Source organism: Anolis sagrei, chromosome 1, assembly GCF_037176765.1.
Source record: "Anolis sagrei isolate rAnoSag1 chromosome 1, rAnoSag1.mat, whole genome shotgun sequence".
NCBI lineage: Eukaryota > Metazoa > Chordata > Lepidosauria > Squamata > Dactyloidae > Anolis > Anolis sagrei.
The window spans coordinates 83554500-83581885 of NC_090021.1; the positions used below are offsets into that span (position 1 = coordinate 83554500).

General features: G+C 38.3%; 1 protein-coding gene across 6 annotated transcripts in view; it reads right to left on the reverse strand.

Annotated features, from left to right (window-relative positions):
* The window catches only part of LAMA2 (laminin subunit alpha 2), a 557898-nt gene that overhangs the window by 214983 nt on the left and 315529 nt on the right, over positions 1 to 27386 (reverse strand). For 4 of the 6 annotated variants that reach the window (XM_060753336.2, XM_060753340.2, XM_060753338.2 and 1 more), the window contains exons 15-19: positions 22200 to 22311; positions 16696 to 16749; positions 16029 to 16142; positions 8348 to 8475; positions 3823 to 3909 (exon numbers count right to left, since the gene is read on the reverse strand). In XM_060753336.2, coding sequence (XP_060609319.2) covers positions 3823 to 3909; positions 8348 to 8475; positions 16029 to 16142; positions 16696 to 16749; positions 22200 to 22311 — 495 coding nt within the window. The remainder of the gene's footprint in view (positions 1 to 3822; positions 3910 to 8347; positions 8476 to 16028; positions 16143 to 16695; positions 16750 to 22199; positions 22312 to 27386) is intronic. The other 2 variants (XM_060753339.2, XM_060753334.2) reach the window with 1 other exon arrangement.

Genomic DNA, 27386 nt, shown 5'->3' on the forward strand with positions numbered 1-27386 from the left:
GACAATTTCCCTCAGGTGACCTTGGCTGTTGCCAACTTTTTCTCTGAGATAGCCAGGATAAGACAACTTTCTGCATTAGATACAAGTTGAAACTTGCCTTGTATATATTTCCAGTGTTTTACCCATATTCATATGAATCTAGAATTGCACTCATTTATGAATCCGCTGTGGACTTTTTCTGCTGAGCAATTGGGTCTTTGGACCATAATAAAGATGGATGATGATGATGAAAGCAATTAGAACTCTCTGAAACTTTTTATTTTACACTTTATAGTATTAAACAGTGCTTTAATTAACAATTGGGGGAAGAAAGAGATCCAGCAGTGTTTTTTTTTTAAAAAAAAATAAATCCCTCTGTTATGCTCTGGACCTCATATGCACCTATGTAAATCTGCTTGTATTTATATTAAGATATTTGCATGTGTGCATATATGGTCCAGCACATAATGCAGTGATTTAAAAAAAACAACCTTCCACTGGGTCCCCTGTCTGTCCTCCATTCTATTCAAATACAGAGGAAGCTTGTGAGGACAGTGGGAGTTCCAATCCCAAGACTAACAGGCCTGTGTGGGGACCTGCAGTCAGGTCCCAGGACCCCCCCCCCCCGATTTAAAATGTGGATTTTGGTGTTGTTTGGAAGCACCCTCAGACACTTGGGTTAGTGACCTGCATCAGCTGAAAGGTGGGTTTGGGGCCTGAAGAAGAGAGTGAAGAAGGGTGTGATTATTGACAGTATTTCTATACCGCTTTTCTCACCCCTAGGGGGACTCAAAGCGGTTATACAAGGAGGAACTCCTCATAGAACTTTCCAGTCAAGAAATCTGAGTCTCAGTTAAATATTAAAGTGGCCCCGGGGGGGGGGGGGGGGGCGGCGCTCGTATCAACCTCACAGCACTACCACTTCTATTTAAATTATAGCAAGTTATTCTAAATTATTGGTAGAAAATCCTGGTGTATTTTTGCCACATGTGTAATATTTTGTGCATCTAACAATATATTTTTTAATTTTGTTAAACCAAATGCCATTTTCTTTGATACTACAAATGTGTTTATCTAGTGAACATTTTATGTACTTAGTTTTCTGCTACATTCATGTAAGTCCTGTATAGATTCATAGATCATAAAATCGGAAGACATTAAAAGAAAGTACCGATGCTATTTTAAACAAGCCTTTCAGTATTTGACAGTGCAATCTTTTCTGATCTGACCCATTTGAGAATCCTTACCTTACCACTTCATCGCATGAAGAAAGGGAAGTGTTCTAGGAAGCTTCCAGGATGTTTCCTCAATAGAGCCCACCAGATGTTATCACGTGACATAAGGCTATTTCTCGTAGGGCTCCATGAAGGAAGCATCCTGGCAGCTTCCAAGAGAACACAGGCTTCCCAGAAGAACAGAGGGAAGCTCAATGATTACGCTTCCCCATGAAATAAGGTAAGGGGCACAGCAGGAGATGCGGGGCATGCCCCCCCTGCTGCCCACCAGATTCGCCACACAGAGTGGCGAATCCCTCCACTGCTACCTGCCTTATTGACTCAGTGTGATGAGGTCCTTACTTTCCTATACCCATTCTGTCCACCAGTGGGTTTTGAAGTCTATAGAAACAAAATCCTGAAGTGGAACAGTGTTCCTTTGTTCAAGGGAGGCCTTTCCCCTTGTGGAGGGATGTGGTTAGTGGGTACATATCAACAGGAACCTCAATGGCAGATAATCATATGTAACTCAACCTTCAGGACAGGATATGTCCAAAGTTTATGTTTATGATACCAAGAATGCCTGGAGCTCACAGTCATATAGTTTAACAGCTTGATTATTGTTGTTATTCATTAATATCCCACAATTTTCTTGATATTAGGACTAAAGTCAGTTTATATTTAAAACTATACAAATTAAAAACAATACAAAAGCCTGAATAAAAGTATAAATACAAGATCCTAAAAACAATGACCATATATATCTGTGTATAAGATTTTTAGACCAAAATTATGGATTTTGATATAACCCATGGATGAGTTGAACTGTGTGGTGAGACATTGACACTGCCCTGGGAGGGTCTATTACCAGCACAGTTTTCGCACCCAGACATTCAGGTGGGAAACATTGAGATGGCAGAAATTGTAGCTGGAGGCAGTGCTTCTTTTAGGTACGCCTGATATAGTCTAAACTCACACTGTACTCGGAGAAGGAAGTGCATGTCTTGATAAAATGCATTGACTTGTAGGTGAGTCGATCAAGGATTTGGGGGTTATATTTTGACAAAAATACTCTTACATGAGTATATACAAGTCAACAATATACAAATTAAAACATTACAAATTAAAAACATTAACATGCATTGAAAGACTATAAACTAATTCTAGCACAATGTTAAAAGCCCAACCCTCTATTAGTTTGAAAAACCCTGATGACAGAAGAATATTTTGACCTTACTATGGAAGGACAGCAAAGTCTGTGCTCCAAAGACTGGGAGCAGCAACCAAAAAGGCCCTCCCACTTGTTCTCACCAAACAAGTTCTTAAAAAGCACATACATGTTGATTACCTAACCTCCTCTTAGTATTGATGTTGCTACCACCACCATAGTTATCATCTTTTCACCCAAGGGAGACTAAACTTTCTTATTTAATTGAAATGCTTAACTTTGCATATTTATCAAGTACCTTTCAGGGCAGTTTTATTTTGCAAACAGATATAAGGTAGCAAGTAAAGATAAAAAATGCCATGTATGTTAAAGATAAATCAAGCTATCAAATTATAATGAATGTGAAGAACTTCTAGGATTAGTTTCTCTCTGTGTGTCTGTCAACTTGTGTCATTTACTGCTAGTAAGAACAAGACAAAATACAGTACTTTTTCATCAAGGTGATTCCAGACAAAGTAATTCTGGAAGCAAAGGAATAGAACCAATAGTATGTGAGAACTTTATAAAACTAAAACTAAAATCTTGGGGAGGAGTATATACATCTATATACTCTTACTATTTCTTGTAGTTTTACCTTCCTTTACATCTTGCAAATCAAAGTCATACTCACTTTGCAACAAATGAAAAAAATTGAAGAAATATTTCATAAAGACATATATTTTTTAAAAACAATCAAACAGAGTTTTATAGAAAAACATTATCCTATGTTGCCACATTTTTATGTTTGTTTTTGCTCGGTCACTTAGAAAGCCATGTGCCTTTATGAAGCGGCAAAGACATTTTAAAATATCCCACTCACAATACTGTTACACTACTGTAAATCCTGAAACCAAGTAAGAAACTTCACAGGAGAATTATGAACAGCCAAGTTTTAAAGTATGCTTTTCAAAACAATTAAAACAAATAAATCTGCCTTCTACAATTGCATTATTTGGCTCAGCACAAAGGAAATGAAATGGTAATTCACAGAATAATTGATTAAATACATTCTTAGTTTTCAGGCCAAAATTGGAATATAAAACAATATAATAAAAATGAATAGGTGCACAAAAACAGCACAACCACTCCCAATCCTATAGGTAATAATACTTTCCTGAGAAATACTTTCTTTGATGTAGTAGCTTTATGCTTATCTTCAAAATTAAATAAAAACAATTTTGTCAGCTGTATGAAACAGCTATACAAACTTGGAAGAGATCATTAAATTTCTTATTAAAAGAAACCTTGCAATGGTGGGGGTTGTAATTAATCCACCATTCTGACTGAGGCAGACAACAGGAAAATGGGTATATATAACTAACACAGCTGGTTTAATGCACAAAGTAAAGGAGCCTTTAAAAAGAACCATTCAACAAAGTACTGTCAGATGTAGAAAATAAAATCTACATGATGCCTGCTTACCTTTCACAGCGTGAGCCGACATAACCAGGGGGGCACTCATCACATATTAATCCACGACTTCGGTCCAAATGACAAGTAGGGCTAAAACTTTGTTGTTGATGTAGGGCAAGAAGAGGGACACAGAGAAAACACAGAAAGAAATTCATTAGCAGCATAGTTGCTGTCCTTCTTCGGAGTACGCTGCTTTCAAAACAGAGCATGGTTGAAGTTTTTCTGGTCTCACACATGGGGCTTAAGTTTGGCTCCAGCCAGTAGGCTATTTCTGCCGACACTAGATATAGCTCAAGCGGGTGGCAGCATCTAAATGACATGTTGTTATGGGACTTTAGTCTATCAATGAGAAGCCACACCATTTAAAAAAGCAGGAATGCACAGCTGTTTGTCTGAGTCCCTGAGGGCCTGGCAACATACTGTATCCCAGACTGAAGTCCTCAGTTAAATCTCACTGGAGCTGAAGGACAATTGATTGGTCAACTCAATAAACCCAGATTGCTTGGAGGGTGAAATAATGCAGCTAACACCTGCAATAAAGAGGAAGATGGAGGCAGGCATGTTTAGAAAATAATTATGTTTTTCAAAATTTGCTAAATCTTTCTCTAGGGACAGAGATCAATGAATGAGGATATTTTTGTTAAGTATCATCAATAACCTTTTGCTGACAGAAGATATCAAGCGGTGGGGTGGCTGATGATTTTGGGTGGTTTTCTCCCCTTGCAACCTTACATTTTATATGTTCTACCAACCAGATTGGTAGTGGTGAGAGAACTGAAGAGTGGATTATTGAAAATAATAATCCAATCCATCCCATAGATGGTTGTTTACTGATAGTGAGGGTCACCAACTGGATAGCATCCTTAATAATGTAGCATTCACAATCAGGACTGAAAATACTCATAGACATCTCCCATTCTTTTTGGACACATTCATGACAAAAGTTTAGCATTTTAATAGGACTGTAAAGACCCAGAGGGTGGCAGCTGTCTGGATTATTTAAATGAGAGTGTGAAGTATATCACATGAACAGGGCTTTGCAACATAATCATATACATGTCTCCTTTAAAATAAATTCTACTCAGATCAATGGGACTTGCTCCTAGGTAAGCTTTTATTGGATGGCAATGTCAGTGGTTCAAATTGCTAGTGACTATCCTCCATGATTCCACGTATCCTAAAGTCTCAAACTGTTTATATACATAAGAGATTGAGTCTTATTTCATGTTTCCTTCTTTTTAAAAGAAAAATGATAGCAGTAACACAGCTGCATCTCTCACAACCCAATCATTTGCATGTTTACAATTCCCTCTGATAGTATTTTACCCTAGCTGTGTACCTCTGCCTTCTAGCATTTTATTTCCTCTGTTTCTCTCCCTCTGGTATCTGATTGACACACAGTAATGAGGTAATCTGCTGGCACAATGAAAGATACAAGCAGTTTGAAACAACAGGATATCTGCCACTCTACTATTTTAAAGTGATCACTCCTCAATTATTCTTCCTTTTATTTCATTTAGAGATTTGTTGGAACTATAGTGCCATTCAATTTGCCAAACAACTCAGCAGCAGACCTGCAGCCTTAGGACAAAGCTTGGGTAAAATAGTGGAATAAATATAAGTAAGCAATGATAACTGTCATTCCTCCATTAGCAATGAACCTCTGCAGGTTGTGATGAGATGTATTTGAGATTCCCAGTGTGTCCCCTGAATACTCAAAAAAGGAGAAAGAAATGCTTAAAAAAACCAAACAATAAACAAATGAATAATTTTTAAAGATAATCATTGCTGGCATTCATAACATGGCTATGGATGTGTACTTCTTTAATTGCTCCATGTTAATGATCTTTATGCAGTCATGATCATGGTACTATTGCTACAATGGTAACTGCTCTCTTATATCTACCTTACTGGGCATTAGAGTTGTGTGCGGAATTTGTTCCTACTGTTCCTACCATTTCTTTCATGTTTTCTGTTTCTTTGGAAGCATGAAACGGGAAGCCCCCTCCCTACAGAAAAATCTGCTTGAAATGAAAGCCTGCTTTTGTGTGCTTCAAAACATGCTTCCTTGCCTTGGAAAGAGAGTGCATGTGTGCTGGCCTGCCTGCATGCCCCACCACACACACACACGCACACACAGAGAATGTGACATGGCATGTGTGCTATGGTGTGCAGGTAGACCTGGAATGTGTGTGTGCCTGCCAGTTCCTACAGCTGAGCACCTCTTTCTCTAGAGTAGGAACAGCAGGTGCCAAGTAAGAAGAATGCATGCTTGGAAGGGGAGCCAGTGGATGGGAAACCCCTCCCCCCATAATGGTCCAATTTTCAGGGCCCCCGAACCGAAAGAAACTGAAAACAACTCTCCTGTTTTTGGACGACTCACCAAAAATGCATCAGGACCCCCAACAAAAGCCAGTGCAAGATTTACCCTGAATGCACATGTCTACTGGGCATCAGCCACACCAAGAGAAGCAGATCCACTATACTGGCAATTGGGGTGTGAATGATGCCATTTCCTTCCCTTCCTACTAGTGAGCAAGGCTGCAAGAGAAAAGACTAATAGGAAGAGGAAGGGGCGGAGAAACATCCCTAGGAGTATCAGTATATATTTATAGAGAAGTAGAAATAGAGAGAGTACACTTTGGGTCATTCAAACTATCTAATCCTATTACTACTGTACACTGTGAGGCATTCTTGACTCTTTAATGTAAGCATTATTGCACTTGCTACATGAAACAGTGCAATAATGCTTACATTGAAGAGTAATGGAAGTATCAGATTTCCCCTTGTAATTGTGACCAGTATTTATTTACTTTGATTATTTTAAAAATATGTATCCTGCTTAATAGAAGGTGGAGGGTTTCACAGAAGATGGAGTATAACCAGCAGGAACTTTAAAAATAATCCAGACAATGCAAAACAACCTAAACAGATAAAAACCTAACAAAAAAACAACAACAATAAAAAACAACAACAAATAGGCAGAAGGATAAAAGAAGAAAACAAAACCCAGAATGAAATAAATAAATCCAAATCACTGATTCTTGGGCCCATATGACACATTTTATTTCTATATTGAAATTATGCTAACGTTGGCACTAATCAAGCTGGGGAAGGGGGCATTTTACAACTTGGGGACAACCACAAAGATATTTAGATAAATTATCAGGAGAGATTTCTAAAAAGAGTTTAAAAACCACTGGAGATTACAAAGTATAACCTTGTATATGTAATGGCATTACATAATAAGTTGGCTATCTATTATTTCCACTTACATATTTCCACATGTCATTTATGATGCCCTAACAATGAGTGGCTCAGGGACTTGGAGTGTGTATGACTCCCTATACAATTTTGGGATGGACCAAGAAAGTAATTCCCACTCCCTGCTTGATTGGTCGAATGAATAAACAATTTTATTGATTAGCCAGTTGGCCTTATCAAAAACAGACAGTGCAAACACAACATACATCTAGCCCTCTTAAAATAAAATAAAATATACCAGTTGATCATAAATCTGGATTCTAGGTCAGTGATGACCAAATGTCAGTAATGATGCAGCTAGTCGTGCTACATCCAGCTATATCATTATATCATGCCATATTTTCACTCATTTATCACATTCATGGTATGTGTGAGAACTATGTTGTCGATTATTGCCTGCAGGTGTTCTTTTGGCCCTATAGGATAAAAGCAGCCTCATGCCTTCATATTATAGCCCACTGTGGTTGGGGATGTCTGAGACCAGGGACCCTTTCACATTGTACAGTTATAGCACTGTATTCAACTTCAATGCCTGTATCCTTGGGCAGAGGATTCTAAATATCTGTCCTGAAATTGCAAATCCTGGGATTCCATGGGATGTTACAATGGCAATTAGAGAGGAATTACAGTGCTGAAATCATAGTGTGAAAAGGCCACAGTAGTCACACAGTGGTTCTTATTGTAGGTAGTCCTCACATTATGACATAAAATTTGAATATTTGTGAGATACCTACTTTTCCATGTAAATCTCTACAGGGTTGTATTTCTCAAAAGAAGTGTTAAAAAGAAGAGGAGAAATTTTACAATTCTGTCCTAGATGATTTTTATCTTTCTGGTACCCCAGGAAACTTTTGGTACCTTCTTCAGATAGGCCACAATAAGGGCCATCCATCCAACATGCCAATTGGTCAGGGCAATTTGGCCTCCCGGGTGCAAGATGTTCACCTGCCAACGATCTCTACATAAAGTCTACCTTTGCCTGGTTACATGAAAACAGTATTTGCCAAAGAACCAAGCTAACAAAGCTTCAATTTCTTTTCCTTTTTCTTCTGGTTCACATGAAAAAAATGGACCAAAAGCTGTTTAACTTATGAGTGTTTTCTTTGTGTTGATATTCATTTCTATGTCTAGAATCTCCCAAAGGGGGGGGGGAGGGGCAGAATTGTACATGTTTGCTGTAGAACAGTGTTAGCAAATGCATTATTCCCTCCACCTCCCCTGGGATGCTTCCAGGGAGAGTTCGACATTACAGCCCAAATTTGCAACTTACTTGTTTGAAGGTATACTCAGTGGGCAAGCACACAGCTGGCAGTCATCAGGTTTTCCTTTAGTAGCATCTCCATAGAAACCAGGAAGACATTTATCACAATATAGGCCACCTGTGTTGTGCTTACAGTCCTAAACAGGCAGGAAAAGACACAAAATCAACCTTTGAGAATATCATACAACCACTGCTGTTAAGAATCCCAGTAGGTGTTGTTGTGCTCCATGCCTGTTTGTCTATCACATTCTTAATGAACCTCCTTTAAGGACCTCAGGCAACATACCTACTTTTTATCCTTAACCACTTTCTATTTTTTCAACATCCTTATGAGTACATTATGCTGAGATACATAAGGAAATTGGAAATCAAGTTGATATGGGTGTAGGAAATAATAATAATAATAATAACAAGAAGAAGAAGAAGAAGAAGAAGAACTGTCTTTTGGTAATTATTCACTTTCTCATTCCCCCCCTCTCTCATACACAGTTATTTTTTTTTAAAAAAAAACAAACAATGCAGTTAAGAATCCCAGTAGGGGTTCTTAACTGCATCCAGAAACAGACCACTTTCAATATTTTTTAAAATGTGTCTTCAAAGTTTTTTTCCAAGGGTGGGGAGAAGTGGCTTCTTCACACTTACCTCCATTATTTTCTTTTTTCCCCAGTATCATTTTCCCAAAAATGCTATGTTTGTAAAGAAAAGAATTCTGGTCTAAACAAATGTATACATGGTTACTGCTGGACTCTGAGGCCCAGTTCAGATGTAAAGAGATAAATTCACCAAACCATGTTTTGGTGATTATAAAAACAAATCAGCTTTCACCTGTCTGCCTCAGTCCTTCCCAAGCAAACCCCTCCTCTTTTTTTAGTTTGTAATAACAATATTGTAGCATGTATGTACAGCCAGTATGGTGTAGTCATTTGAGCACTGAGCATTGGATTACGATTGGGAAGAACAGGGCTCAAATCCTCACTTGGTTTTGGAAACCTACTGGGTTAATGGCCGGGGTGGTCCACGCCTTGGTCACCTCTAGAATGGATTACTGCAATGCGCTCTACATGGGGCTGCTCTTGAAGATGGCTCGGAAACTTCAATTGGTCCAGCGGGCAGCAGCTAGGATGCTAACTGGAGCTCATTATCAAGAGAGGTCTACCCCTCTGTTTAAGGAGCTCCACTGGCTGCCATTTATTTTCCGAGCCCAATTCAAGGTGCAGGTGCTCACCTACAAAGCCCTGAATGGTTTGGGACTACCCTACCTGCGTGACCGCATCTCCATTTACGAACCCACACGCTCACTCCGGTCATCTGGGGAGGCCCTGCTCGTGATCCCACCTACGTCGCAAGCGCGCTTGGTGGGGACACGGGACAGGGCTTTCTCTGTGGCGGCCCCCCGAGTTTGGAATGCCCTTCCAAAAGAGCTTCGTCAGGCCCCTACTCTAGCAGTTTTCAGAAGGAACCTAAAAACTTGGCTGTTCCGATGTGCCTTCGCAGATTAGGAATCCCCATCCCAAGTCCTAGAAGCACTTTAGCACAACCAATGTTGCTGCACACCGCACTTTTAATCCTACGTTCCTCCTGCCATCTCAGCACTTTTAACCCTGTACCCCATTGCACCGGCCGAACCAGTTTTAATAGTGTCTTGATGTATTGATGTATTGTCATTGTGGTTACTTTGCTTAATTGTTTGATTTGCTTTGTTATTGTTGTGTTATGTTTTCTATTGTATTGTGTCTTGAGGCTTCGGCCCGTGTAAGCCACATCGAGTCCTTCGGGAGATGCTAGCAGGGTACAAATAAAGTTAATAAAATTAATGGTTGCAAGTTCCTCAGTCTCAGAGAAAAGCAAAGGAAACCCTTCCTGAAGAAACTTTGACAAGAAAACCCCATCTTCGAGTTCACCTTTAATCAGAAACAACTTGGAAACATACAACAATGAGAACAACAACAACCATGATGCATCTTAAAGCAGCTATGACTATGCCATAGCTTGTCCTTGGTTTATGTTGCACTTTTAATCCTTGGCCAGATGATACTATGCTAACAGAAATACGTACTAACAGAAACAGCCAATGCCATAGCGGTCTAGAAATTTGGGCCCCATCTACACTAAACATTTAAGGCAGTTTCAGACCAGTATTGAAGAGACTGGTGTTGTTAGACAGATTAGATAGATAGATATTACTGCTTTCCTCTTGCAAACATCTCAACCATCTGTCTGCTCATCTAAAGGAATAAATTGATCTATTTGATTTACTTTTCATTGAGTTTTTTTTAAAAAAAGAAACAGATATATGAAATGGGAAACTAAGATTCTGAATCTGCATCAAGTTACATATCCAAGTGCAGACATCCTATCAGCACCACATGAGTCTCAACATGTCCCAGCTAGCCAACACACACACACACACACACACAAACACACACACATCAATGATGGCTAAACCATGTTTCAATTTGTTTGTTTAACTACAGTTTCTATGAACAAATATGAATGGACATGTTGCAACTGCTGAGAAGACCAACAATATAGGTGGGAAATAAAAGTGCAGGTTTCACACATCATAATGGTAACTATGGTAACATTTTTTCACATGCCACAGTAATAACAATCTATTATTATCACTCACAGGAAAAGAAGAAGAAAAAAGTGTATGCTAGTCTGGCAGGTAAAAAGGAAGATGAGTGGGAAAGGTCCCACAGTGCTGTCAAGCACTTCCAGTTTCTTCATTAAACTTGTCCATGAGCTCTGAACTAACCCTCAATATTCTGACATGATTCTTCAGAACTCCCTTAAAACTCAAAACCATTGCATAACACTTAATCTGTGCTTACATGCAATGTTAACAACATGACATGTCTTCTCAAAGTCTACATTTCAGGGATCATGGGTCTCTTGATGGAAATATACATACAATATGGGTCTGGTAGGGATCCTTGGGTGTGGGTCAAAGGTTTTTGTGGATTATTCCAAGAGATGTGGAAAAGGGTTAAAAAATACAGACTGAGACAACAGCTGTTGATCTAAGCTCTTATTATGAGTCAAAGAAACGTATTTCAGTTTCTTTTCAAGTATATTTCAAAGCTGAGGAAGAGTCAAAAGAAGTAACATATCAGTAAATTAGCTGCCTAAATTGTCTGTTGTATTACTGGAAAAAACACCATGAATAGTAATGAGAAGGCCAAAAGGCTCAGTACATCTCAACAGAAAAAAATCCCTTTGATGTGAAGCATGCCTCTTTTTTTAGCACTCAAACTTCTCTTTCTTTCTTTTTCACTTCAAAAGGCTTATGATCCAAATTGAATTGCAGCATTTAACAGTCTGCATGGGTACCGACCAATCCTCCTTCATTTATAGAGAACACAAAATCCCCAAATAGATTTTCAAGACTTAGTTTCTGTGCACTTTCTCTGTATGAAATAATATAGTGCATGGGTGGATTCTGCAGTGAAGAGAAAACACAGGATAAATGCAAATAGATTACATAGATACTACATGTTATGGTTTAAAGGGCTGTGTTTTCCACCCAGGCTTCGCAATAGTGCAGTTTATCTGCCAGAGAACACTGCTACAGATAACAGTGGAGCCCTATAATTCAGAACTAACAATGCACTGGCCACAACAACTTTTGCCAGGATTGATTTCTTCCAAATATTTCTGCCTTTTTCTTTCCATTTGGCAAAAGGTACTAGGGATGTGCATCACAGATAAGAAGCAGATGGGAAATTGGACTGGTTTGACAGATTGCTTCAGGAATGACCCCCTTCAGCTCAGTTTCTTGCATCATGTTGGAAATCCAAAACTTTGTATGCATCCCCATTGATACACACATAGCAAAACAAATGTATCCTATATCTGGAAATCCAAAATTGGCCACATGGGTGGCTGAGATTATGACATCTTTGCTTTGCTTTCTGATTATTCATTGTACAGAAAGTTTGTTTCATGTGCAACTTTATTAAAAATACTACGTATAAAACTACCTTCAGGTATACATAAAACTTTAGGTCTACATAAAACATAAATAAATTCCATGTTTAGATTTGGGTCAAAGATACCTCACCATGAATATGCAAATAATAATAAAAAAATTAAAAATCTGAAATCCAAAACAACTCTGGTCCCAGGCATTTCAAATAAGAAGTATTCAACCAGTGTAGCTTTTCTATTTTTGAATGGAAGTGGATGAAATCTTCCAGCACAGCAGTCCTTGATAGCTGTCACATTTCTGATAGATAAAGGCAGCTGTTTGGAAGTAAGAGAGAACAAGTGTTGTGCAGTGGTCTGAGGGTGCATCTGCACTGTAGAAATAGTGCGACTGCACTTCAACTGCTATAGCCCATCAGTTAGGGCTAAAATACCCTGTTTTGTTAACTTTTTGTCTTCTTGAGCAGTTATTTTTGGAAGAGAGAAAGTTCGGGAAGCACAAGACAATTACCCTTACCATTCCCTTCATTCTGACTAAAGATGCTAAAGGAACCTCAGTGATGAAGGGCTCCAAGAATTTCTACCAATTTTGTATATGCTATATAATCCCTCCTCCTCCACTGTAGAAAATGCAGCTTGACAGCATTTTAACTGTCGTGTCTCAATGCTATGGAATCCTGGGATTTGTAGTTTAGTGAGGCACCAGGACTATTTGGCAAAAATAGGCTAAAGACAGCTCCCATGATTTCATAGGATTGAGTTCAGGTGGGCTCAGACTACATTAATTCTACAGTACAGATGCACCCTGAGTCATAGACAAGACCCAGAAGAATAGAGTTTGACTCATTGTATGGTCATAGAATCCCACTGAGTGGCTTTGGGCAAGTTATAACCCCTCAGACTCAGAAAAAGCCTGTAAACAAATCCTGCCCCCCACCCAAACCCACTGTGGTAGATTTGCTGTGTGTGTGTTTGCCTGCCCAGATATGGCAACTCCATAAATTTCATGGGTTTTTCTTAGGCAAAGTTTACCATACGATTTGTATGCGTTGAAAGCACTGGAAGGCATATCACCACTGCCATAATAACAAATGCAAGTGAAGTTTAAAGTGTTTCTTTACAGAATTTTGAATCCTGTAGCTTTTTATAACTTGTCAAAACTGGATGACATTTACAATAACAGTCAACCAAGGACCTCATCACATTAGATAAATTCCCTGGCCTTCGAAATTTCCTTGATGCAATTGGCACAGAGCCATCAGATCTCATCTCATGACACACATATATTTCTGGTGGGGCTCCGTGCTTCCTGCGTTAAGGAAGCTTGGTAGGAGGGGGAAACCTGAATACAGGAGACTATCCGTGTTCAGATGTAGAATAATGGGAACCATGCAGGATCACGCTGGAAAGCTATGATGGGTAAGTGGGTGGGCTGGTGATGCGGGGCACTGGGCAACAGATTTACTCCATTATCCTATGGGCTCCCCCATTGTCCCCCGCATCAAGGACTTCAATGTAATGAGGTTCTGGATCAAACATATTTAACTGAGAAAAGTGCAAACATTTTTATGCAATGGCAGTCTTTTCAGTATGCATCATTTTTAGACAAGATATATGGACATGGGATACAGTAAGGTATCTCCTTAATTGAAGTAACTCACAACATTTCAAAGAGACAGGTATAGGAGTTGCAGATGACTCTGAGACACTGTTTTTGATTTCTGCTCAGCTGTCACTGGCACCATCTACACTGCCATATAATGAAATTTGCAACTGCATCATATGGTTAATGTAGACTCATATAATGCAGTTCAATGCAGTTAAACTGCATTATATGATCCTATACTTACCATATAATGCAATCTGAAACAATTATATGGTAGTGTAGATGAGGCCACTGACAGCTGTTCTTTGTAAATATGGTCCAAATCACTGTGTTTGGACCAAGAAAGAGAGTCCTGCTAAAGTTCTTTCATGTTTGAAAGCTGCAGATCTCAATCATAAAACCAATCTGGCTCTGTTCTCCCTTGAACATCCCCAAGACCTGGTTCTGAGATATTTCAGTTGGCTCCTAGGGTCCCTTCTCTACTTTTTAAAATTCCAGATTATCTGCCCCATATTATATTGCAGTGAAGACTCGGATAACCCAGTTCAAAGCAGATAACCTGGGATAAGATCCTGAGATAAAAGGACAGTGTAGAAGGGGCCTAGAACTGCAGATAAAGGGAAACAAGTATGTTTAGTGATATGCACTAACATCACAGTAGATATAAATCACATATTTATAGGATTTATAAGGCAGTTCACCCCTATATAATAAATTATTTTTAATGCTCTCAAATATTTTAGTTCAATTTAATTGTGACCAACATCAGCTCACTTTGGGCCAATGTAGAAAATGGTCCTAAATGATTCTGTAAGGCCCTGATTTTTCCTTTGCAACTCTAAAACAATTCTTGTAGATACTTCGTGATTGGCAGATTACCGCAACAAGAAAATTGTCTCTTGAAGTCTAGTCACCAAAGCAATTATTGACTTGCTATCTGATGGACAGAGCTCTAAACCATCAGCCAGTTTTATTGTGAACCTTAATTAATTTCATTGGACATTAGGATCAGAAAAACAAAATAATGAAAAAGCAATAAAATAGTCCCTTTTACCAGGGATTTTTCCCCTTCACACACACAAACCATGCTGCTAACATGACATATGTTTTGTTTCTTGTAAGTACTGTTTAAGTAGAGAATTAACATGAGAATCATTTTAGGCATTCAATCATGAAAACCCAATTTAAAAATTCACTCATCCACCTATTTAAGTGATCTTGTTCAAAACTTCACAGCAATTAAATATCTTGTAGAGAAGAGGATAGAAATGCCAGTGATGATTTCAAATGCCAAATTACATTATAGAAGCCCAGGATTTTCATGTGGATTCTTCCCTGAAGCTTTTCCTTTGGAAGAAAAAGAAACGAAGGGGCTGGGAGGAGCGTTTAAACACACATACAATGCAGAGTTGGCTTGAATTCTGCAGGGAATCTAGAGTATGATATCCAGCTAAATTGGCAGTGGCTCAAATTGCATTTCTGCAAGACTAATGAAATGAGAAATGTTGTTTCAAGCTTCATGCCATGTCAGACAATATAAAACTAAAATGCCCTTGAGTTATTCAGAACAGTCTATTCAGCGCAATTCACCCATTTGAAAAAGCTACTGAGCAGGCTGGAAACAGTGGTGCGCTGGATAGCAAAGGCATTTAATTTCCGAATTGCTACAGTAAATATATGTACTATGTAACTCTACCCTTCCTCTAGCAAAACAATGTCCCTCCTGTCTCATGCCTCTCCAAATCTTTTTATTTCTCAAGGATGGTGATAGGTTTATTTTTTCTGAGACAGTCGTACTTGTACACTGCCATACAGTAGCAGTCACAGTTACTGTTTTTCTATGCAGATAGTAAAACCTACAATAAAGATGAGATAGAACATTGTGCATTATCAAATTTGCTGAAATGTTTTCTTTGATGCTTCCTGTAAAATCTATTGCTACCAGACTAATGTAAAGAAGTACTCTTGTTCACTCTTATTTGCAGTAGCTTTTTTATCATGTTACCATGAGATTCCTTAACTTCAGAAACAGTTCAATATAAAGATCTCTTCTGTCAAGCCACTGCTTCTTTCCTTAAGTACTCATAGTCCCCAAGGTAGTTAGTTCAATTGCATTGGTATACGGAGTTGATCTCACTGCTGTCAGTCAGCACTTACCAGGCATTCTCCGGTGATATCATCGCATGACTCAGCATGACCAAAGCATGTGCATGGCCTACAGATTCCACCAACAATAGTGCCATTAACTCGCCTGTGCCTTGATTGGCAAGACTGCAGAAGAAAAATAGTTTTTACACAGTTAATGAGTGAGACAAGTCATAGTAATGCAACAATGAATTTGATAATATGTTTCTCAATTTTCCCAAATTCTTTCTTCTGGCCATTCCAAGCTATACTCAGAAACATCTTGTTGCACAGCAAAATGTGCTGCATTCAAACCATCTCTGTGTAGCAAAGACATGTGGTTTGAGGCAATAAAGTAATCCATCATTAGAATGGGGAACAAGGCATTACATTGCTCACTCTGTCTTGGATCTACAGGGAACACCATGGGGGAATAAGAGCAGTTCTTTCCCATGCTGATACAATAATCCCTGTCCACACAAGTCAGATTTCGTTTAATGTGAATATTATGCTTGAGTTTCCCATCCCTGGCTTGGATTGTGTATAAGAAGCCTCTTTCTGCCCTGGGACTGTTAGCACACTCCTTCCACATGTCCGTTGCCCCCTGTGAGGACCAACTGTGAAAAAGAAAAAAAAAAGAATGAAGGACTAAAACACTTCAAGCATGCACATCTTCCTCTCATATGCTCAGTGCACTGACCTTAACCAAATAGGCAGATGTAAGACTAAAGGAGACATTAGCTTGTTCTTTCTTCTGAAAAGGTAGGAGAAAAGCAGAGAAATGGAGAGTGGAAATTAGACAGCATTTACAGGCTGAAAGAAGTTAGAAGACATATTACATGACTGAAAATAAGGAGAAAGGGGGAAAGGGGATCTTTTTTTGACAACCTGATTGCTAAAATGTCATTTTAAGAGTCTTGGATCAAAGGTTAAATAAAGAGAGAAGACAAACATACAAGTAGAAAAGAAAGCAATCCACAGGGGAAGAAGGGGAAATATGTCTCCATTTATTTTACTTAAAAAACAAACAAACCCCTAATGTGTTTTGGCCTATGCATATATTTTAATCGTCTTCTTCAGGGGCCATATAAAGGAATATCGATATTGATATCAATATCAAAAGGACATCATATCATTATATAATAACAACATAAAACTTCAAAATACTTTCCCACAGAAAAGCAACGAAACAAAAAAGGATAATGTGGTCAACCATGGAGCTCTTGGGTCCTTATTAAACAGCAAAGGACAGCACCATGGGGAAAATGGCTCAGTGCCTATAGGGGTACATATGTCTTTGCTATATGTACAGATGTGGTATGTTCTTGTTTTTTTCTTTTGCTCTATGTTGCTGTGTACAATTATAAGGAAAACAGTACTAACTGTTCTTTAGCCCTATAAGGATGCTCAGCCTATTCACACAAAACTTTAAGCAGAATGTAGAAGACACACCAACCAGTGTGATGGAGAGGGAAGGTCTAATAAGAGTCTAATAAGAGAAGACCTAATAAGAGCTTCTGCTTCTGTTCACTTGAACATGGCTGGGTGTCCTTTTCAAACTTTTCCTCCAGCTTCTGGCTGTCAGAATCTGAGGTGGTGGAGACATTGGAGGAGGGGCTTATTTATATATCCACATCCTCTCTCCACTTTTGGTCATCCTATGAATGAGGTGACTCCTATATATGTTGTGATGTTTGCCCTCTAAAAATATCTACATTTTGATAAATATTTTATCAGTTCTAATTTAGTACAATGGATAACATCAATGGGTGTTTTTCCCCCAGGAAGGATACATCTTTAATCAGTTTTGCTTGCACTTCAAAATAAGTTGCCAGGAAGCGGTTATTGCCTGCCATATATTTTTCTGAAAGTTCTGCAGTTTTCAGCACTGAAGCACAGTTTCTGCTAGTAAGAACCAGACTGTTTCTCCATTACTATTCTACAAGCAAGTAAGAGTTTAGGAATAGGAAGGTTATGACAAACCTCAGAGAAATTCATAGGAATCATATATTAACATTCAGAATTCTCTGGGTTTGAATACTGCACCACCATACATCAGAATAATATTTCACTCTTTTAATATATCTTTATGCAGTGTGATACTGCCTCCCATTATGCATGACACTGATATGTATGTATGTAGGAATATAGCCTCCTTCATACCATTCTAACATAATGAATTATTTTGAAAAAGCATATATATGAGCCACCACTACTCTCTAATATTAATTCAAAATAAATCCTGAATCTCTGTATTATAACCACAGTTTGCAAGAATGCTTGATTATTATTATTGTTATATTTTGTTAAGAGTCTGGTCAAAGGGAATTATATACATATTTGCCCAGAAGCAACAGATATGAAAATAGACTGATTTGCTATGCTTGATTTTTATACAAATAAATATTTAGGGAAGTTGTCTGGCAGCTTGAAAGAAAGTCAAGAAAGGTATTTTGAAAAATCTGTCTTGTTTATTTTCTCTCTCTGTTTTGAATTCCTGTCCTCCCCTAACAATCCAAAGGTTCTCAGTATCTGCATGCCCTTATGCTTGATGAAAAGAGATGTGCCAACAGGAGGTCACCTAAAGAAGCATCACTGTATTATCTCTCAAATTGCAAGAAGGATGCTCATTGCAAATACATGTGATAAATGAATGCAAGAAAACCATATTTTTGTTCAGCTGTATGCTATGAGGAGTGCAGGATAGTACTGGAGACCAAAACTTTAAATTATTTGTTTAGAAGGAAGAACTGGTTTTCCAAGCAAGAATTGATTATGAATTATTCTGTATGAATACATAAACTCAGAAAGGCTCTGAGACAATCAGCAGGACTTCGGGTATTAATGGATCTTTGGGCAAAAAACAGCTTCTAGAATCTGAATAGGAACCCATATCCAAATTCCAAAATGAACACTGGTTCAACAGTCATTTCAAAGGTGATCCTGGGAATGAGGATTCTGTGACAGGTATCAAAGATTTCAAACAAGAATGTTCAAGTGTCTACCTAAAATAAAAATGAATATTCATCTGCATGTTCCTTTGAGGAAGCTGGATTGAAATTGATATAAATTTGTTTTCTAGGCAGAGCCACTTTCTTTTGATCAACTTCCATTTTGTGAATGTATGTATTAAAAGAACTAATACATATCCAGCTTTCCATTTGAATCCATTCCAAATGTATTTAGAAACCCAACAAACATATACAAGAGCCAGTATAGTCTACCATTTCAATGAGGATGATAATTTATTTATATTCCACTCCCTCTCCTTGAATGGACTCAGAGGGGCTTACAACAAAGAAAATATAAACAAATAATAATAAATGCAGACACTTTAAAAAATAACTCAATAACTATAAAATAAGCAAGGCTTATAAAATAAGCATGGATCAGGTATTGGACCATGATTCCAGAATACCATAATTTGACTTCTTACTCAAACATAGAAATCTACAGGGATACCTTAGACAAGTCAAACCCTCTCAGTTTCATCATATGGGCTTTCTTACATATCCGAAGATGTTTCCAACACAGTTTGGGGATGAAGCCCACCAGATACCATCAAATGATGCACAGCTACTTCCAGCAGGGCTCCATCCCTGAACTGCGCTGGAAGTGTCCGATGGAGCAAGGAGAACACAAGAAGCTTCCTGTGTTCTTGTTGCCGATAATGAAGACAGCGCTGGGGGTGGGGTGGGGGAAGCAAGCCGGGCAGTTGCGCTTTCCCCCGTGTGATGGGGAATCCATTGTGGCAGGCAGTGTGGGATGCAAGATGACAGATTCCCCCACTGCCACATGGATTCACCATGATACCAGACGAACCCCCAAGCTGTTGCCTGCATTAGGGCACTTAATGTGATGAGTCCCTTAGAGGAAATTTGGAAAATCTCCTCTTAACAAATATTGCCAAGAAAATTCCTTGATAAGTTTGCCAAAAGTAAACTTCAATGTACATACATCAACAATGAAAGAAACATGTAAAACAGCTTCAGTAATTAAAATGAACATTTAGGGAAAGATCCAAGATGGTGTGCTGCAAAAACCTTCTCTGGGAATGAAGGGACACAGCTGAGAATAAAGGATTGTTGGTAGCATAAAACAAACCTATAATCCCATAGAGCAGTGGTTCTTAACATATGGCTCCCCAGGTGTTTTGGCCTACAACTCCCTGAAATCTCAGCCAGTTAATCAGCTGTTAGGATTTCTGGGAGTTGGAGGCCAAAACATCTGGGGACCTACAGGCTGAGAACCACTGCCATAGAGGAAAAAATGCTGGCAAAGTTATATAGTCTGTTTGTCTCTGTTCTATCTATGTTCCTCTGTATTACCTCACACCCACTGCAGAAAGGCAGGTTTTGTGTACCAAGATAGGGCAACTCATGCCTGTTTATTGCCTAGTGAGCATAAGCTTTTTGTTGTAATACCTTACCCAGAAAGTGGAAGTTTCTAGATGGAAAATAAATAGGGCTATACTTAAAGTGCCTAAAAGCTAGGTGTCATTGAAAACAGAACTTTTATCTGGGGTCTTCAATAAAAAAAGATGAACTGTAATAACAAGAAACTACAGGAATGGATGTTGGTCAAGGTAGAAAGGTTCTCAATGCACATGCAAACAGGAAAGAAGGAAGGATGGGAATTGACAGCAATCAAAGCAGAACATTCTAAATGCATGAGCTGAAAAGAATGCATTGAGAGGAGAGTCAAGTTAAGGAGTTCTTGATTACAGGCACGAAGCTTGTATATGTTACTTCGGAGATCAAAGGTAAAATAGGATTTCAAAGTACAAGGGAAATCAGACCTGTAAATATCTTGGATAAATAGAGTGCTTCATTTCATCGAACCTCCACTCTGCCTTGTACATACTTTACAAACAGGTTTCAAAGGATAATGGGTTTCAAAGGTTGTAAGCTCTCTAGCTGGAAAATGCTTTTCAATGAGTTTGTTTCTAGCCAGTGGGAACTAATTTCTCAGGAGGCAAATAACATATTTTATTTTATTTTGTGAAAGCTGAATATGATACAGCAGAGACATATTTTATGTTTATTTTATGTTATAGTATTTAATTTGATTGTTGTTCCCATTTTATATTGATTATGGGAATGTCATCAATGCCATATAGCATACTACCATTATTTACCTGCTCTTCACATGTTGGCAAGATGTTATTTTAATAGAAAAATAATAAAGAAACACATACATAAATAAATAAAATAACAATTAACTATTAGCCATAGGACACAATTTACTTTGCCTCACTTTAACGACTGCTTTGAAACATATAATTCTAAAAACCCTCAAAGCTAACCACTAGCCTTTATGAATAGTCTTTCTTTTTGTGCCTATATTAATATCCCCAAGAGGAGGCACAAGTGAAAATGTTAGTCTAAAAAATGAAAACGAATTAAGGCTTGAAATCGTAAACATATAAAAATCATGGTGTGCTTTAAAGGAAAAGAGAGCTGACAAGGAAATGCCTAGAGTGCCAGTATAAATGGCACATTGTTTATAGTTTTGTGAAACAGAACATCTTTGTGTTTTAACGTGCTCCCTTAAAGGCATGATTTTTGAAGATTTTTGCATTTTCAGCCACCAGGAGCAATGCCTTGACAAGTTAGCTAAGCATATGTGTACTCCCTCTGAGCATGTGCTAGATAGGATTTGGAAGAAAATATGGGGAAATTACACACATATATGCAATAAGGCTGCATTTTCCAAGCCAGATATGAAGAGCTCAAGGCCATGTATGAAGATTCCAGTGTTCCCAAAAGGCAGTTGGATTCTGGCAGCTAATGACAAAGAAGAAACAGAAGAAGAAGAAAAAGGAAATACTTGATTTAAAGGCATGTACCTTATTCTGCTACTGGAGCAGTGAACTCCAAAAAAGTTCCTTTTAAGAAACCAAGTGCTCATATTACAGTAGTAATTGAGGAATGCTGCTGAAATGCAGTGGCAAACCAAGGAACCTTTCTTTAAAACAAGCTTATCTTGTTTGTTTCATGGGCTATTTTATGACTTGAAAAGGAACTTTAGCACCAGTATTTCCTGGTGGCTTCTCATGATGCTTGTAGGGGGTTGGCTTGGAATGATGCAAGAGAAAATTGGCCCCTGGGCTTGCCAAAGTTGTTTATGCCTGTTCTAACCATGTCATCCTGGAATCTCATATAGCACTGAAATGGAAATGTATCAACTGTTCTGCACACTCACTTCACAGGAGGTACCAGAATATCCTGGAGGACACTGGCAAATTTCAACAGCAGGTGCATATTTTTGTCTTGTTGATAAGCGATCAGCAACTTCCAAACTGACATCACTCAACCTAGTGTAAGAAACAAGATAGTGAGAGATTATCATTTCACCTACAAAAGGACATAGATCTTAGAATGCTTCTGCTGCTAGACCAGGATGTGGGGGAGACCTTAACTGGTGAGATAACCTGCTACTGTTTATTCACTTAAAATGAGGGTGTCTTTCCACTCACTGCTTCTGCCTTGATATCATTCATGTTTATACTGTGGCAAGCCCATGTTAGGAAGCTGTCACAACAAGTGTATCAGCAGGAGGAGGACTGTGCTTAGCTTGCAAGTTGTATGCTTTCATTTCCATTGCAAGCACACACAAAACTAGGGTATTTGTTAAAATCCAAAGCTGAGGAATTGCCAAATACAAATTATTATTTTCCTGCTCTGAAAGTACTGGAAACTTTAGTTATATATACAAAGGGCATAAATGACTTCTTAACATTTGTGTTGTTATGGAAAACAGAAAGGTGTATAGAGGGGGAAAATACTACATTAGAAAGAATAAAACAGAATCAGTTTCTACTCCCAGCATCCAATGTGTTATTTGATAACAAGAAAGAGATGAAAAAGCTTATTTTCTGTTCCAAAAGTCATACTAGTTTTCATAGACTTGTGACCTGAAAATACATCTGCTGGAGAAAATACACTTTGGTAACCAGCTTAGAGTGCTACATGCTCTAATACTAGTTTGTTCTGAGAAGAGATAAAGTGATTAATTATTTTTGTTTTCATATGAATAGACCTAAATTTACATCTTGTGGACTAATACAGGATACCGAACACAATTATATGATAAGGTTTGCATTTCTTCTAATTCCTCCTAATTTTAAAGTAGAGTTCTTTAATCCAGAAAACGTATGTACAAAATGCATAGATGATGGAAGACTTCATATAAATGTGCATGCATCAGTTAACAAATATACAGAACGAGGGTTATGAGTAAAAATATTTTAAAATATGTGTACATTAGAAGAAATTGCAACAACACAAATAAACTTTCATGCATATGAAAATTCATACAACTTTTTTGGGCAAATGGAATGGAACAAATTTGTTCTTGGAAAAAAAGTGCTACAGGAAACAAAACAGACAGACATTCCCAGCATCTTTTAGACCAGTGGTTCTCAACCTGTGGGTCCCCAGGTGTTTTGGCCAACAACTCCCAGAAATCCCAGCCAGTTTACCAGCTGTTAGGATTTCTGGGAATTGAAGACCAAAACATCTGAGGACCCACAGGTTGAGAACCACTGTTTTAAACAAACATCCGTACTTCTTAGGATGAATAGAAAAATGCCATGTGCTTAGTTCACATTTCTTTTTCTGTTCAATAAGAAAAGAACCTGAAGCATTGCCAGTCCTTACCCTAGCACCCCTTTGTCTCTATTCATAGTACTTTCTTAACCCCAGACACTCTTTCCTTGTAGCAAGAGGTGTGTGTGTATGTGTGGAGAAATCCCCCTCCCCCACCTCCTGATGCACCATTTTCGTGTGTTAGGAGTATACTGCAGTGGAGCCTGCAATGCCAGTAAGCTCCTCCAGTAAGTTTTTTTATTTGGGGGGGGGGGATTGTATGGGAGGGGGTGGCTGTGGGAATTGATGAATGGATCTTTCCAGGTGTCAAACCCAGTTCATAAAAAGGAAGTTCCACATTGCCCAATGGAGACTTTTTCCAGACAGTAGCCATTAATTCTGTTAGTCTATCATAATAGTAGTTATATAGTGTTTCTAAGACTCCACAGTGGTGGTGTGTGAAGATAGACACTGCTCTTCCAGATGGAATAAATGTTGCTGACTGTTGTTTGTGTATAATTTTTATGTATTATATTATATTCATAATTATGTACTTATTTATCATTATAATTATAATGTGTGTATTATTTATATAATTATATTAAATATATAAATATAAACCAAGTTATTTTAAAATTTTAATATAAAATGACCTTCAATGTATGTGTTTAAATTATATTTTAACTTTACATGCTTTTTCTGTTGAGAGTTGGGTTCCATATCCAAGGCCTCATCTACATTGACGATTTTATGCAATTCAAAGCTAGCTTCAAACTGCAGCAACAACAAAGTCCCATAAAAGTATGCAAACGAAATCCCTTAGTGTGAATCACTGCTGTGTGGTTTCCCTAATCACCATCTGCATCTCAAACTGGTTCTAACTTCTCCTGCATGGCAAAACCACATTCTGTAATAACAGTCTGAAACTGCATTAAATGATCTATGTCAGTGGCTTTCAACCTATGGGTCCCCAGATGTTTTGGCCTTCAACTACTAGAAATCCTAACAGCTGGTAAACTCACTGGGATTTCTGGGAGTTGTAGGCCAAAACATCTGGGGACCCATAGGTTGAGAACCATTGGTCTATGTAGATGGGATCCAAGGGATCTCATTATGTATATATTCCAAATCCAAAACTCTTCTGTTCCCCAAATATTTTGGGTAAGGGATACTCAACATAAAGTTTATTAGGTTTTCATTTGTAAACACAAATTTCTGATCTTACTTTGATTAAACTAGAAGATCACAGATAAAGGACAACCTAGAAAGAGAATGTGCATGCATTAATAAAACCACTCGTATTCCATTTCCAGTGGGCAAAAGCACACAAAGATGGTTTGCAAAAAAGAAGAAATTTTAACCACACAGAATAAGTTCTAGAAATTAATGATTTCATTTTCAAGCATTGACTTTATGTTACTTTCAAATGTGTTTCATTACAAATTAAGGAAAAGCCAGGGCAAAATCTGGGAAATAGTATCAAGATTATTACAGGCAAAGAGTAAACCAAAATATTTTAGAGCTAGAGGTGCAACAAAATTCTCCAGTGTTCTTTTAATTGTATTTATCTATTATCATTTTCTAGTGCTATAGTATGTAGTAATTTGAAGGAATGAGAAACAGTTACGCACAGAACGTTTCACTCCACATTTGTATTCACTGAGCAGTACCAATTTTCATTAGGTTCTGCTATTTGGTAAATGGTATTTTAATGCATTTAACAGTTCTTGTTCATTGAAAAAAGCTGGTCTTTTTTCCCCACTTCAATGTAGTAATTTATATTCCTCTGTGCCATTTTGTAGACATTAAAGTATATAATGTTGGCAGTAATGGGATTCAGGAACTTTAGATATTTGCAAAATGTGAGCATCTAGACCAAATATTTAATATGGCTGCAAGTGTGGCAGACACTGTTGACATCTAAATGCTAACAAAATTGAAAGAAGATGCAGCATTTGAAGCAAAAGCTGGCACAGTTTACAATCCACTATTATAATCATCATATCCTGAGATTAATGAAAAAGAAATCACTACTAACATGCAAGGCCACTGCAGAGCCTCTGGGTCGCCTCATCTCCATTTCATGCAACATTATCTCACAGTTGCACTCACTGAAGAGTGCCACTTTTTATGAGAAGCTATAATGTGAATGCTGGCTACATAGATACTAACCTATCACACTTCATACCACAGAGGTCTGAGTGATATTTGTTGTAGCTATCAGGAAATAACGAGTCTTTATTGCTTCAAGCATTGTTGATTTCCCTAGAGTTCTGGCACACACAAAATCCAACTTGGCAGTAAGAAGAGGCCACTTTTTTCCTCCTAACTATTCCAATTTTCTGGGTTTTTAATTTTTTCCCAACAATCACTATGTTATCTTTTAGGGGTTAAATATATTGCTTTGGCTGATTTACCATTATGCTTTACTAGAGACTTGACTGAGTTGTGACCATGCAATTTCTCGGTGCGGCAGTCCAGGCCTTATTTTAACATCCATGCTGAGATCTCTTCATCTGGCAACCTCTGGTCTGTCTCTAATTCTACACATATACCAGGCCACACTCTTGCCAGAAACAAAGTGATTTGTGGGTAAAGATATTTGAAATAACATAATTTAGATTTCATGGGACACTTAACTTCTGCAGAGGTGGGAAACCCATGAAAACGTCTCTGGCACAACTTACCTGTCTGAATGTATCTCTCCCTATGTACCAGTTAGAGTGTTCATCCCAACTTCACAAGTGTGACTGGGGGGGGGGGATGAGAGACAGGGCCTTCTCAGTGGTGGCCCCTAGGCTATGCAACTCACTCCCTAGTGATATTAGATTGCCCCCTCCCTCCTGGTTTTCAGGAAAAAAGTCAAGACCAGGCTATGGAACCAGGCATTTGGGGAGTAGTGTATAATAACTCCTTAATGGCCGACTGGGCAGGGGGTCAACCAATCTCACCACTGCCCCACCAATTATAAAGGCTATGCTTTAGATATGGCACCTGTATAATGTTTGAGGGAATGTCTCTCTATTTTAAAACCTTCGCTGCCACCATAAACCAAATGAACAGGAACCCTCTAGCTGGTTAGAATAAGAAAAGGCTTTTTAGACCACCAAGTATTGTGTCTTTTAAAAGGATTTCTCTGAAGGAAACAGGTGAGGTTGATTTAAGAAGAAAAGGGACTAAATCCACAAATGGCACTTGACTCAGGCTTAAGTTTTAAAAATAACAAGAAAGGTTTATTTAATAGAAGTTACAGAATGAAAGTGAATGCAGTTTATTAGGCTTGGCTGTTATAGATAGAATGTTCTTGTTCTTGAAAAGCGTGACGGTTGCAAGAGAATGGTTCTTTCTTTGTTACAGTTACTATTACAAAACCCAGCTATTTTTCCCTAAAATAGCTGTAACCAGTTTGCCACAGCCTAATTTGCTGTGCAAACTTCAGGCAAACTGCCTATTCCTATCACGAACTCCTAAAAGCTACTGCACTCCTGTTCTAACTCTAACATCAACCAGAACTGACTGACTAAATAAGCTTCTTTCTTTCCCTCCAACAGTCTAACTCCGCCCCCCTTTAACAAACCAATCCTGGCTGTTTCAGGGCTGGCTCAGGCCTAGGCCACTCCCCCTCTCTGAACTGGAGCTTTCCCTAAACTAAGATGGCTCCTGCTGCCCTCTGCCAGGCCTTCTAAGGCTGAAACTACTAGCCTGCCTCTCCTAGGCCCTGCCACCCCGGCTGGCAAGGTAAGGGATCTTCACATAGTGCAATACGGAACCGACATAAACATAGAAGCATGAATGATGATTA